This window comes from Bos indicus, chromosome X (genome assembly GCF_029378745.1).
Source record: "Bos indicus isolate NIAB-ARS_2022 breed Sahiwal x Tharparkar chromosome X, NIAB-ARS_B.indTharparkar_mat_pri_1.0, whole genome shotgun sequence".
NCBI classification, from domain to species: domain Eukaryota; kingdom Metazoa; phylum Chordata; class Mammalia; order Artiodactyla; family Bovidae; genus Bos; species Bos indicus.
This window is the reverse complement of record NC_091789.1, coordinates 93,317,304-93,328,657: the sequence shown is the minus strand read 5'-3', so window position 1 is coordinate 93,328,657 and position 11,354 is coordinate 93,317,304. Positions and strand designations below refer to the sequence as shown.

The following is an 11,354-nucleotide window of genomic DNA, read 5'->3' as shown; positions in this document are numbered from 1 at the left end:
GATCCTGGTTTGATTCCTGAGTCGGGAAGATCCGCCAGAGAAAGGATAGGCTACCCATTCCAGTATTCTTGGGCTTCCCTTTTGGCTCAGCTGGTAAAGAGTCTGCCTGCAATGCAGGAGATCTGGGTTTGATCCCTGGGTTGGGAAGATCCCCTGGAGAAGATAAAGGCTACCGACTCCAGTATTCTGGCCTGGACAATTCCATGGATTGTATGGGGTCACAAAGAGTCGGACACTACTGAGTGACTTTCACTTTTAGTTTTAGAGCTATAGATAGATAGATAGATGGGTGGTGGTGGGGAATCCATATGGATAGGTTGGTAAATAGGTGTATGAGGTTAATATACAAATGGATGAGTGAATGGGTAGGTGAGTTAATGACTAGATGGATAGGTGACTAGATGGTGAGTTAATGACTAGATAGACCCATCTAAATGGATAGATGGGTAGGTAGAAGGAAGGGTAGAGAAATTGATTGTGTGAGTGGAAGAATGGATGGATAGGTGGGCAGTGGGTATGGGGAGGGATGGAGACATGGACAGATCAGGACTGTGATGAACAAATGGAGGATTACATGGGTGGGCAAGTCCATTGAAAGGCTAAAATTGGTCCTGCATTACTGCTCCCCCATTGCCACATAACTTTAATTACTAAAGGTGAGGCGTCCTCTGTGTGCCATGCCCCTCTCGCATCACTCCATTTAATGCTTCCAATGACACTCATGTTGGGGTAACTCTCCATGGACAGCAAAGAAAGCGATGCAAGTTACTTGCTCAAGGACACAATCAGTGGCACAGCTGGGGTTTGAACCCACCCATGCCTCAGGCACTCTTGCTGCCCCGGAGCAGAGCCCTCTAGGGAAGGAGGCATGATTTGAGGCTCCTGGATGTGGACAAATGGGGGAGACTGCACCTCAGAGTGGAGACTGCTGGGGGGAGAGCGTGCTACCTGGCCTTGTCCCCATCTGTACTCCCCTTATACTCCCACCCCTATTTCACATCTGACAACGGAGGACAGTGCTCCAGTCCCACAGCAGGTGTCTTAGAGCTGGACTCTTAACCTAGGACCGCCAAGGGTTCTGGCATCTAGAAAAACGCCCCCCCCACCAATCCCCCGCCTCCTCCAGCCTAGGGGGCAGGGTGGGGACACAGCGCTGCATCATTCCCCATGGCACTCTGCGCTCTGGGGCCATTAACCGATGCTTCCCCATCGATTGATCTGCTAAGTGCTGCTGATTCAGACGGGTGGGGGTGGGGGCCCTGGGGGCAGAGGGGGTAGATCTGGGTAGGAAGGGGGGAGTCCAGGAAGGAGGTGGGGAGAATTGGCAAAGCTCCCTGCCACCCCCATTTTCCAGATGACGCGACTGAGGCCCAACCAGCTTTGTAGGAGGCGGAGTCTCCCCAGGGTCCCTCTCAGGCTGTCCTAGGGGAGGGGGCTCTGGGAGCCACAAGGCCCCTCCCTGCCTCTCCCTCCATCTTCCGGCAAGCTCAGAGGGGCGGGGAGAGAGAGCCAGAGGAAGTGGAGAACTCGGAGCAGCTCTGCAGAGGGGGGCAGGAGCTCCGGTGTTTGATACCCCCAGCCCCACCGCTGTTGCTGCTGCTGCAACGGGGACATAGGTGAGGACGGCCCTTGGGGAAGGGGGAGGGGGCCACCAACAGTGTTGTCCTTGTCCTTGCCTGATCCAGCCCCCATGCCCTAGCCCACCCTGGGACAGTCCCAAGGGTCCCGCTGGACCGTGTCCTTCCACAGCCTGCTTCCAGGGACCCAGCCCCCTCCTCCTGCCTGTGCTGCCTTCTCCTCTCCCAGGCCTGGCCGTGGCTGCTTCTCGTCTTCCTCCACCAGCTGCCAATGCCGCTTTTGCCGATGCCCAGCACACACCGCCAGCCCCTCGGGGTGTGGTTTCCCTAGACCAGCCCCCAGCGGTAGGACGCAGCCTGATCCTAGCCTTCCCTGTGGGCCTCCTGCAAGGCCCAACAGCCCCCTTCCTGAGACACACCCAACTTCCTTTCAACATCCCACCCCGTTCTCTAGTCCCTTTGGAGGGGGACCCCACCCCCTTCCTCTTCCTTTTAGCCTTTTTTGATTCCCTGGGAGCTCTGGGGCTGTGCCCAACTTCCTTCCAATTGAGTCCCAGCCCTGAGGGGTTTCCCAGGTCCCTTCCCTCCCCCCGGAACTCTTGACAGCGTGGACCAGGCTTTCTCAGCCGCACCAGATACTCTTCTCTCTCAGACACATCAGCCTTTGCAAAATAACCTGGCCTCATATCTCACCTTTTAGATACCCCACTCCCTTCTCCAGCCCTGCTAGGGTCCCTACCTCTCCTTCCTTCCCTAGAACTCTTGTAGTGTGGACACACCACCTGCAGGCTGTTCTTGGTAGCTCTAGGCACTCAAGACACCTCTCAGCCTCTTTACAACTTCCTGGCTCTGTAGTCACCCCTTAGATGCACCAACCCCTTTCCTAGATCCACGAGGGGGCTCCAATCCCCTTATCTTCTCCCCAGAAGTCTTGAGAGTTTGGACAGCCCTCCTCAACTCTCTCAGACCCTCTACAATCCCCTTCCAGACACTCTCAGCCTCTTGCAAACACCTCTGATTCTGTTTCTACCCCTCTGGATGCCCCAATTCTCTCTCCAAGCCCACTAAGTGGTTCCAGGTCCCTCTTCCTTCCCTCAGAATTCTTGAGAGTATGGACCACTCCCCAGTATTTCCTGCTCCTTCCTAGACACCCCCAGATATCTCTCAGAATCCTTTAGAGCTGTCTCAGTCTCTCTGAACCCTCCCTCAGATCCTTGGCATCTGTAGATGCCCCCCTTTCTTCTCCTTTCCATGTTCCCTAGCCCCTTCTTACCCCCTCAAGACAACCCTCTGGTCCCTCTAAGACCCTCTACATCCCCCCCAAGCCCTTGCCCGTCTCTCTATCTCTAGTTCCTCCTCCTGGTTCCTCTTGGCCTCTCTAGACACCCCCCAGTTTCCTTGTGCGAGTGGCCCAGGGCCTCTCCAGGCTTCCACCATCCTGGAGACAGCCACATTTTCCTAAAGGCTTCCCCCCAAGTCTCCGCGGGCCTGGGGCGCGGCAGGATGGCGGCAGGCGTGGCCACCTGGCTGCCTTTCGCACGGGCAGCTGCTGTGGGCTGGTTGCCCCTGGCCCAGCAGCCCCTGCCCCCGGCGCCGGGGGTGAAGGCATCTCGAGGGGATGAGGTTCTGGTGGTGAATGTGAGCGGTCGGCGCTTTGAGACCTGGAAGAACACGCTGGACCGCTACCCAGACACTCTGCTGGGCAGTTCAGAGAAGGAATTCTTCTACAATGCCGACTCAGGCGAGTACTTCTTTGATCGCGACCCGGACATGTTCCGGCACGTGCTGAATTTCTACCGCACTGGCCGGCTGCACTGCCCGCGGCAGGAGTGCATCCAGGCCTTCGACGAAGAGTTGGCTTTCTATGGCCTGGTGCCTGAGCTCGTGGGCGACTGCTGCCTCGAAGAGTACCGGGACCGCAAGAAGGAGAACGCCGAGCGCCTAGCAGAGGACGAGGAGGCCGAGCAGGCCGGGGACGGCCCAACCCTGCCGGCTGGCAGCTCCCTGAGGCAGCGGCTCTGGCGGGCCTTCGAGAACCCGCATACAAGCACCGCGGCCCTCGTGTTCTACTACGTGACCGGCTTTTTCATCGCCGTGTCGGTCATTGCCAACGTGGTGGAGACCATTCCATGCCGTAGCCCTACACGGCGGCCACCAAGGGAGCAGCCCTGTGGCGACCGCTTCCCACTGGCCTTCTTCTGCATGGACACGGCCTGTGTACTCATATTTACGGGTGAATACCTCCTGCGGCTGTTTGCTGCCCCTAGCCGTTGCCGCTTCCTGCGGAGTGTGATGAGCCTCATTGACGTGGTGGCCATCCTGCCCTACTACATTGGGCTCTTCATGCCCAAGAACGAGGATGTCTCAGGCGCCTTTGTCACCCTGCGGGTGTTCCGGGTATTCCGCATCTTCAAGTTCTCCAGGCACTCACAGGGCTTGCGGATTCTGGGCTACACACTCAAGAGCTGTGCCTCTGAGCTGGGCTTTCTCCTCTTTTCCCTTACCATGGCCATCATCATATTCGCCACTGTTATGTTTTATGCTGAGAAGGGCACAAACAAGACCAACTTTACTAGCATCCCCGCGGCCTTCTGGTATACCATTGTCACCATGACCACACTTGGGTGAGTGCAGACCCTGTGTGGGGAGCTGCCCGGTCAATCAATTATACTCACCTTTTCTGTAAAATTAAAAAAGGTTAGATCAATGTTCTCTATCTCTATTTGAGCTCCAATCTGTCATCTGTAAAATTGAGGGAGTTGGATTAATCTCCAAATCCCTTCCACCTCTGACAATGCCTTTATTTTCCCTGTCAGGAGACTTGGATTCCAGGATGGTCTTAGCTGCACTGTTTCTGTTGACATTTCCCCGCCTGAGCCAGTTTTCCCCTCTGCAAAATGAGAAATGATAACCCCTTCAACATCCAAATGGGCTTCCCTGGTGGCTCAGTTGGTAAAACATCTGCCTGCAACATGAGAGACCTGGGTTTGATCCCTGGGTCGGGAAGATCCCCTGGAAAAAGAAATGGCAACCCCCTCCAGTACTCTTGCCTGGAAAATCCCATGGACAGAGGAGCCTAGTGGGCTACAGTCCATGGGGTTGCAAAGAGTCAGACATGACTGAGCCACTTCACTTTCTTTCTTTCACCATCCAGGGTGGATTCAGTCACATTGTGAAAATTCTCATCATGTTTCTGGTGCAGGATAAATAGAAATTAGCTTTCTAGCACCCTCTTTTCCATCTTGAGGGCCCATGTCTCCCAACTCTTAGATTCATCAGCTGTGTGGGGCAGTACCTTTGTGGCTTGGTAATTCCTTGATGTTTCCCCAGAACAAGATATTTTCAGTGTTATTTTTTTTTAGTCCTTGAGAGGAAATGGGCTAAAAGCATCAGATGAAATCATCAAACTTATTTTGTTCTTAAAGACTTTGTCTAGGCCAGATACTGTGATCCTTTTCTAAATCTCTATCACTGGGATTAGGTAGGCAGTCCCTGCTTGGTATCTGTTGAGTGAATACATTAGGATTACTCAGTACCTTAGTAGAGGTACAAAAAATTTATTTGAGGTTTCTAAGAAAAATTCTAGTTGGGGGTTCATGATTATATCGACAAATACTGAGCACTGAGAACAGGTTGGAACTGAGTATTTTGATATCTTTTTGTCCTATTCAGTCTTCACAACAACCCGGAGAGGGTGTCTCATAGTTGAGGACATAGTCTGAGATGACACATCACAGAGCCAGAATGGTCAAGTTGGAGAGACTTTTAAATGAGTCAAAGGAAAGAAATAAGAAAGAAGTATCCTGGGAGTGGGGGAGGTTGTGGGGGGGTGGGGGCAGGCACAGCCGGAGCAAAGGCCTAGAGGCTGAAGACTGCAGAGGCTGTGTTTCTGTGGAGCGGATCTGGTTCTGTGGTTAGAACAAAAGTACACTGTGTGATCTTGAGCAAATCAGTTATGGAACCTCTCTGAGCTTCACCCCCCCCACCCCCAACCAAACAAGTTGGTAAGATTGGCTCTGCTCCATCTCCATCAGAGGGAGAGGGACCTGGTATGGAGAAACAGAGGGAGAAGTTTCAAGGCTCCCCCCTATTTTTTTCATATGAGGACAGTTTCAAGGTTTCCCCTGAGGGAATAAGAAGGGATCCTACCTAGAGAAGGTAAGACACACGGGAGCAACACCAACAGAGAACTGCTCCTAGGACTCAGAGCCCTTTAGCTGACTTGTGGTGGTGGGACTCTTTGTCGAGGCTATATTTACTGCCTGTGACTTCCTCCTACTCCCCTATTCCAGGTATTAATAGATTTCTAGCTGACTTAAATGCCCAGTACACAGCTTGGATGGGAGCAGCAGACAGTAGGGGCTGAGGGCCCATTTCTCACTTGACGCCTACTGGTGGCCAGGGAGGTCATTCCCTACAGTTTGCAGAGCAAGAAAGAGTTTGAGTACCTGGCTAGGGTCGCAGAGTGAGTCAGGTTGAATGGGATGCGGTGGGGGACTGAGGGGTGGGTGGGCATATTTCTTGACCTTGGCTTACCTCCCCTGGCCCCAGCTATGGAGATATGGTGCCCAGCACCATTGCTGGCAAGATTTTTGGATCCATCTGCTCACTCAGTGGCGTCTTGGTCATTGCCCTGCCTGTGCCAGTCATTGTGTCCAACTTTAGCCGCATCTACCACCAGAACCAGCGTGCTGACAAGCGCCGAGCACAGCAGGTAACTGCACCTTCCACCTGAGTACCTACTATTCCCCACACCCCAAGCCAGTCTCCTTTTGTTTGCCCACCTGATCTTTTCTCCTCCTCTCTCTGTAGAAGGTGCGCCTGGCAAGGATTCGGTTGGCAAAGAGTGGTACCACCAATGCCTTCCTGCAGTACAAGCAGAATGGGAGCCTTGAGGTGGATAGGGGCTCAGATTGGGGTGAGAGGTGAGCAGCGACAGGAGGTGGAAGGGGCTGACCCTATCCCTCTGCTCTATCCACTCTAGGACAGTGGCGGTGGGGAGGAGCAGGCACTGTGTGTCAGGAACCGCTCTGCTTTCGAGCAGCAACATCATCACTTGCTGCATTGTCTAGAGAAGACGACGGTGAGGCCTAATGAGAGGTGGTATGGCAGAATGAAGGGGGTCCCTTTTCCACCAAGCTAGCTCCCTCCTGGAATGAGAGGCTCACTACTAACTGTAGAAATCAAACAGGGCTTCCTGGAAGAGGCCCCAGTAGAGCTGAGTCTTGAAGGGTGGGCAGGGGAAGGGAAGAGAGAGCAACTGACAGAAAGGAATGGCCTGAGCAAGGGCCTGGGGGTGAGGTAAGTGTGTGGTGCCTTGTGATCATGCCTCCATTCTGCCCACAGTGCCATGAGTTCACGGACGAGCTAACCTTCAGCGAGGCCCTGGGTGCTGTCTCGCTGGGTAGTCGCACCAGCCGCAGCACTTCCGTGTCCTCCCAGCCAGTGGGAGCTGGCAGCCTGCTATCTTCTTGCTGCCCCCGCAGGGCCAAGCGTCGTGCCATCCGCCTTGCCAACTCCACTGCCTCGGTCAGCCGTGGTAGCATGCAGGAGCTGGACACACTGGCAGGGCTGCGGAGGAGCCCTGCCCCTCAGAGGTGAGGACCCCCACCTGCTGCACCCCCCTTTCCCCAGGGAAGCTCAGAGCTTGGACCACAGGGTCTGAGATTTCATGACTCCAGATCTCACCAGTCGAGCTCAAATCCAAACTCCTCCATGCTGGAAGTTTGCTTATCTTGTTTGGAACGCCTCATTTTTCATTTGTACTTTCAACAAACATTTATTGAGCACCTACTGTATGCTAGGTATAGTTTGGGGCATTCTGGAGTTCATTTTAGTTTAGGAGTTTAGTTCAATTTAGGAGGTGAATAGAACAGACAGAAATCCTGACATTATGGAACTTATATTCTAGTGGGATGAGACAGTTAAAAAACAAAAACACAGATGGTGCAGTGTGTTTTATTTATTTGTTTTTGGCTGCACTGTGTCTTCATTGCTGCGCTCCGGCTTTCTCTAGTTGCAGTGAGCAGGAGACTACTCTTCATTGTGGTGTTCAGGCTCCTCATTGTGGTGGCTTCTCTTGTTGTGGAGCACAGTCTTTTAGGCACGCGGGCTTCAGTAGTTGCAGCACATGGGCTCAGCAGTTGCGGCGTGTGGGCTCCAGGGTGTGTGGGCTTCCATAGTTGCAGCACACAGCTTCAGCAGTTGTGGCGCATGGGCTTAGTTGCTCCACAGCATGTGGAATCTTCCCGGACCAGGGATTGAACCTCTGTCCCCTGTATTGGCAGGTGGATTCTTATCCACGATGCAGTATGTTATGTGCCAAGGAGAAAAATAAATCAGGGATGGGGGATAGACAGTGTAGAACAGGGTATGATGCAGTTTTAATAGTGTGGTTGGGGAAGGTTTTGCTGAGGTGACATTGGGAGTTGAGACCTGAAGGAAGAGAAGGAATGAGCCATGTGGATATTTAGAGAGAGCTTTCCAGGTAGAGCAAATAGCCTATGCAAAGACCACGAGGCAGGAATGGGTCTGCAGGTTAGAGGCACAGCCAGGAAGCTTCTGCATGTAGAGTGGAGTGAGAGAAGGGAAGAGTGGGAGGAGGTAAAATCAGAAAGGAATAGGGACCAGATTGTGTCATCTTCCTGTGGACTGTTGTGAAGACTCTGACACTGTAAGGAGTAACCACGATAGAGAACACTTTTATGTGTGTGCTCATTGTGTTCCAGACACTATTCTTAGCACTATGCACCATTTATTATCTTATTTAATCCCCACAACAACTCTCTGAGGTAGGAAATATTATTTCCATGCTCCAGATGAGAGAAGACAGGTTTAGAGTGGTTAAAGTGGGGTTAGGACTGTTTGAATCCAGAGCACTCACTTGGCACCACCATAATTGAGGGTGCAGGGGAAGCACTGAGCTCAGGGCCAGGGACCCAACAGGCACTCAGTAAATGTCATGATTGCTGTGGCAAGTATTAAGATGACTTTTTAAGAACCTTCCATATTCCCACCCTTATCCACAGCCGCTCAAGCCTCAATGCCAAGCCCCATGACAGCCTTGACTTGACCTGCGACAGCCGGGACTTCGTGGCTGCCATCATCAGTATCCCCACCCCTCCTGCCAACACCCCAGATGAGAGCCAACCTTCCTCCCCTGGCGGTGGTGGTGGTGGGGCCAGCAGCACCCTCAGGAACTCCAGCCTGGGTACCCCTTGCCTCCTTCCCGAGACTGTCAAGATCTCTTCCCTATGACAGGCAGGCCTGCCCATCCAGAGTGCCCTCCCAATTCTTGGGGACTCCTTTCCAAAGCCATATTTTGGGAAGGTAGAGAAGGGCAGGCCTGGGGACCCCTTCTGCCCCCCATTGAGAACTATGCAATGGAGTTTCATGGAATGGCCTACCTGGTGGGGAAATAGCCAGGGAATGGAAAACTTCCCCTACCCCAGACAGTTTTCCTTGTGGGAGCTGAAGTGCTGGGCTTCCTCAGACCCTCAACCTCCTTGCCCCAGCACACTGGGACTGGCCCCTCTACCCAAGCTGGCCTCCTGCATGCTCCTCCCCTCCCCAGTTCTGACACAAGAAGGAGAGGTGAGACTTCCTCTTCTCTCTGGCTGAGCTATGGAGGTTTGGGGATTCAGAGAAGAGAACTCTCACTGATGATGTGGCCTCTAGAAGAAGACCCCACTCTCCACCAGGCCCAACAACTCCCAAATTCTGAAGCTTGGAATGCAACCACAGGTTTAATGGGCTGTGGTCTCAGCAGTGACCTGCCACCCCTAAACCTTGGCTGAGGGGTTAGGCTGCCTTTCCCCAAACACACAGATAGCACAAACACCACTTCCCTTCCCTGGCTGCTGGAAATGGGTCCCCACAACCCTGTCCTCCACTGGGCCGCCAGCAAACTCTAGCAATAGCAGCTGCTGCCGTGACATTATGCAAAGCCTCTGCCCAGTTTGCTGCAGCATTTACATCTGCCCTAATCATAGGGGCCACCTCTAACTATGCCTCCTTCTCTCTTCTCTGGTTTACCTCCTTCCTGGGTTGGGCTGGAGTCTGGACTGGCTGAGATAAAAGTCTGGCAGCCAGCAAGAACTGGGCTGTGTTTAGAGATCATGGGCTGACTCCATGTTCTTGGGCAGGAGTCCAGAAGCGTCAGGGACTAAGGCCCAGCTTATTCCTGAACTCTAGGAGTTGTAGGTGGCAGAAGAAACTTCTTGATCTCCTTCTCCAACCTCACAATGCCTTTTCACATATTCCTCTCTCTTCTCCCTCTTGGGTCACCTTCCAGAACTCTCTGTCTGCTCTCAGGCTGAAATCTGGCATCATCTCAGGTTCCCTGTCCCCAGCACTGTCCCTGTGGAGTTGGTGGCTGACAAAGATGTAGTTTCCATCAGTCAATAAAACCTGAGAGGAGAGATGAGGATGAGCACCTCCTGGCTCTGTGGATTTGGGGCTGGGTTGGACTGGGGGGTTGAAAATACTCCAATTTCAATTCCTTTTAACTAGTAGAAGGGCTGTTGTGGGAAAAGTTATGGGAGGTGGATGGTTGCTGGTGTATTTTAGAAGACGGGAATCTAGGAGAAATGGAAGAGGGTGCTTAGGAGAGGTAAATCTACAGCCAGTGAGATAGACTAGGAGATCCTGAGACATGCCCCATGAACATAATTTGCTCCAGCCCCCTCACTCACAGATAGAGAAACTGAGAACCAAGGCAGCACACACTTGCTTAGAGGAGACTTAAAACTAGGCTTCCTGACAGCAAACAGCTCTGAATTAAACCCCGATGAAAAGCATCTCTCGATTTGGCGAATTCCACTTCCTTGTGGATGTCCCCTACCTTTATTCTCTCTTTTGGGCCACTGGATATTCTAGACTAGTGTAACTGAGCTCTGTGGAGCACTGAAAAGACAGCCCTTGGATTCAGGGTGACATGAGTTCCAGTCCCTGGGTTAGAGGATCACTTATCTTCTCTTGCCTCAAGTTGCTAATCTGTGAAATAGAGATAATCATTCACTTATGCACCAAATATTTATTAACTGCATATCATGTCCTAGCCCTGCTGCTGCTGCTGCTGCTAAGTCGCTTCAGTCGTGTCCGACTCTGTGCGACCCAATGGATGGCAGCCCACCAGGCTCCCCTGTCCCTGGGATTCTCCAGGCAAGAACACTGGAGTGGGTTGCCATTTCCTTCTCCAATGCATGAAAGTGAAAAGTGAAAAGTGAAAGTGAAGTCGCTCAGTCGTGTCCAACTCTTCACGACCCCATGGACTGCAGCCTACCAGCCTCCTCTGTACATGGGATTTTCCTGGCAAGAGTACTGGAGTGGGGTGCCATTGCCTTCTCCGTGTCCTAGCCCTAGGTGTACAAAAATGGGCAAAGTAGACATCTCTGATCTACAGGAATGAGTGTGGAAGGCAATTAAGCAATTACAACATAGTGTAGTAGAACCAAGATTAATGGATGGCAGGAGAATCTAACCTGGCGGAACAATGAATTGGAATTGGCCAGGCAAAAGACCAAAGAGTGGAACGTTTTAGGCAGAGGGAACAGCATGTTCAATGACCTGGAGGTTAGAGCACCAGCTCAGGACCTTGGGAAACTGAAGTGGTTCAGCACAGCTGGTGAGGAGAGTGTGAGGCTGTGATGAAGGTGAGGATGTAGGCCAGATAACAAAACGCCTTTGAAGCTATGATACAGATGTGGACTTCATCCTAAGGATAATGGGGACCCCTGAAGGCTTATAAACAGGAAAGTCATCCTGAGGTTTGTTTTT

The 11,354-nt window shown here is 52.6% G+C and overlaps 1 protein-coding gene across 2 annotated transcripts; it reads left to right on the top strand.

The window, feature by feature from the left end:
• The first annotated feature begins 1,330 nt into the window (after nucleotides 1-1,330).
• Nucleotides 1,331-10,002, top strand: KCND1 (potassium voltage-gated channel subfamily D member 1). Of its 2 annotated transcripts, none has more exons than XM_070784586.1 (7): nucleotides 1,331-1,616; nucleotides 3,042-4,201; nucleotides 6,129-6,291; nucleotides 6,390-6,473; nucleotides 6,562-6,660; nucleotides 6,924-7,174; nucleotides 8,606-10,002. In XM_070784586.1, the coding sequence occupies exons 2-7, from the start codon at nucleotides 3,081-3,083 to the stop codon at nucleotides 8,832-8,834; spliced, it is 1,947 nt and encodes a 648-aa protein (XP_070640687.1). In that variant the 5' UTR covers nucleotides 1,331-1,616; nucleotides 3,042-3,080; the 3' UTR covers nucleotides 8,835-10,002. The 2 variants fall into 2 exon arrangements, with proteins under 2 accessions (XP_070640687.1, XP_019811912.2); XM_019956353.2 differs by having other exon boundaries at nucleotides 2,960-4,201.
• Nucleotides 10,003-11,354: the final 1,352 nt, after the last annotated feature.

Excerpts from the sequence above, each read along its gene's own strand:
- KCND1 (XM_070784586.1), top strand. The coding sequence starts at position 3,081 with ATGGCGGCAGGCGTGGCCACCTGGCTGCCTTTCGCACGGGCAGCTGCT. Across the intron at positions 6,661-6,923 it reads ATTGTCTAGAGAAGACGACG|TGCCATGAGTTCACGGACGA; the intron begins GTGAGGCCTAAT and ends TTCTGCCCACAG. Across the intron at positions 7,175-8,605 it reads AGGAGCCCTGCCCCTCAGAG|CCGCTCAAGCCTCAATGCCA; the intron begins GTGAGGACCCCC and ends CCTTATCCACAG.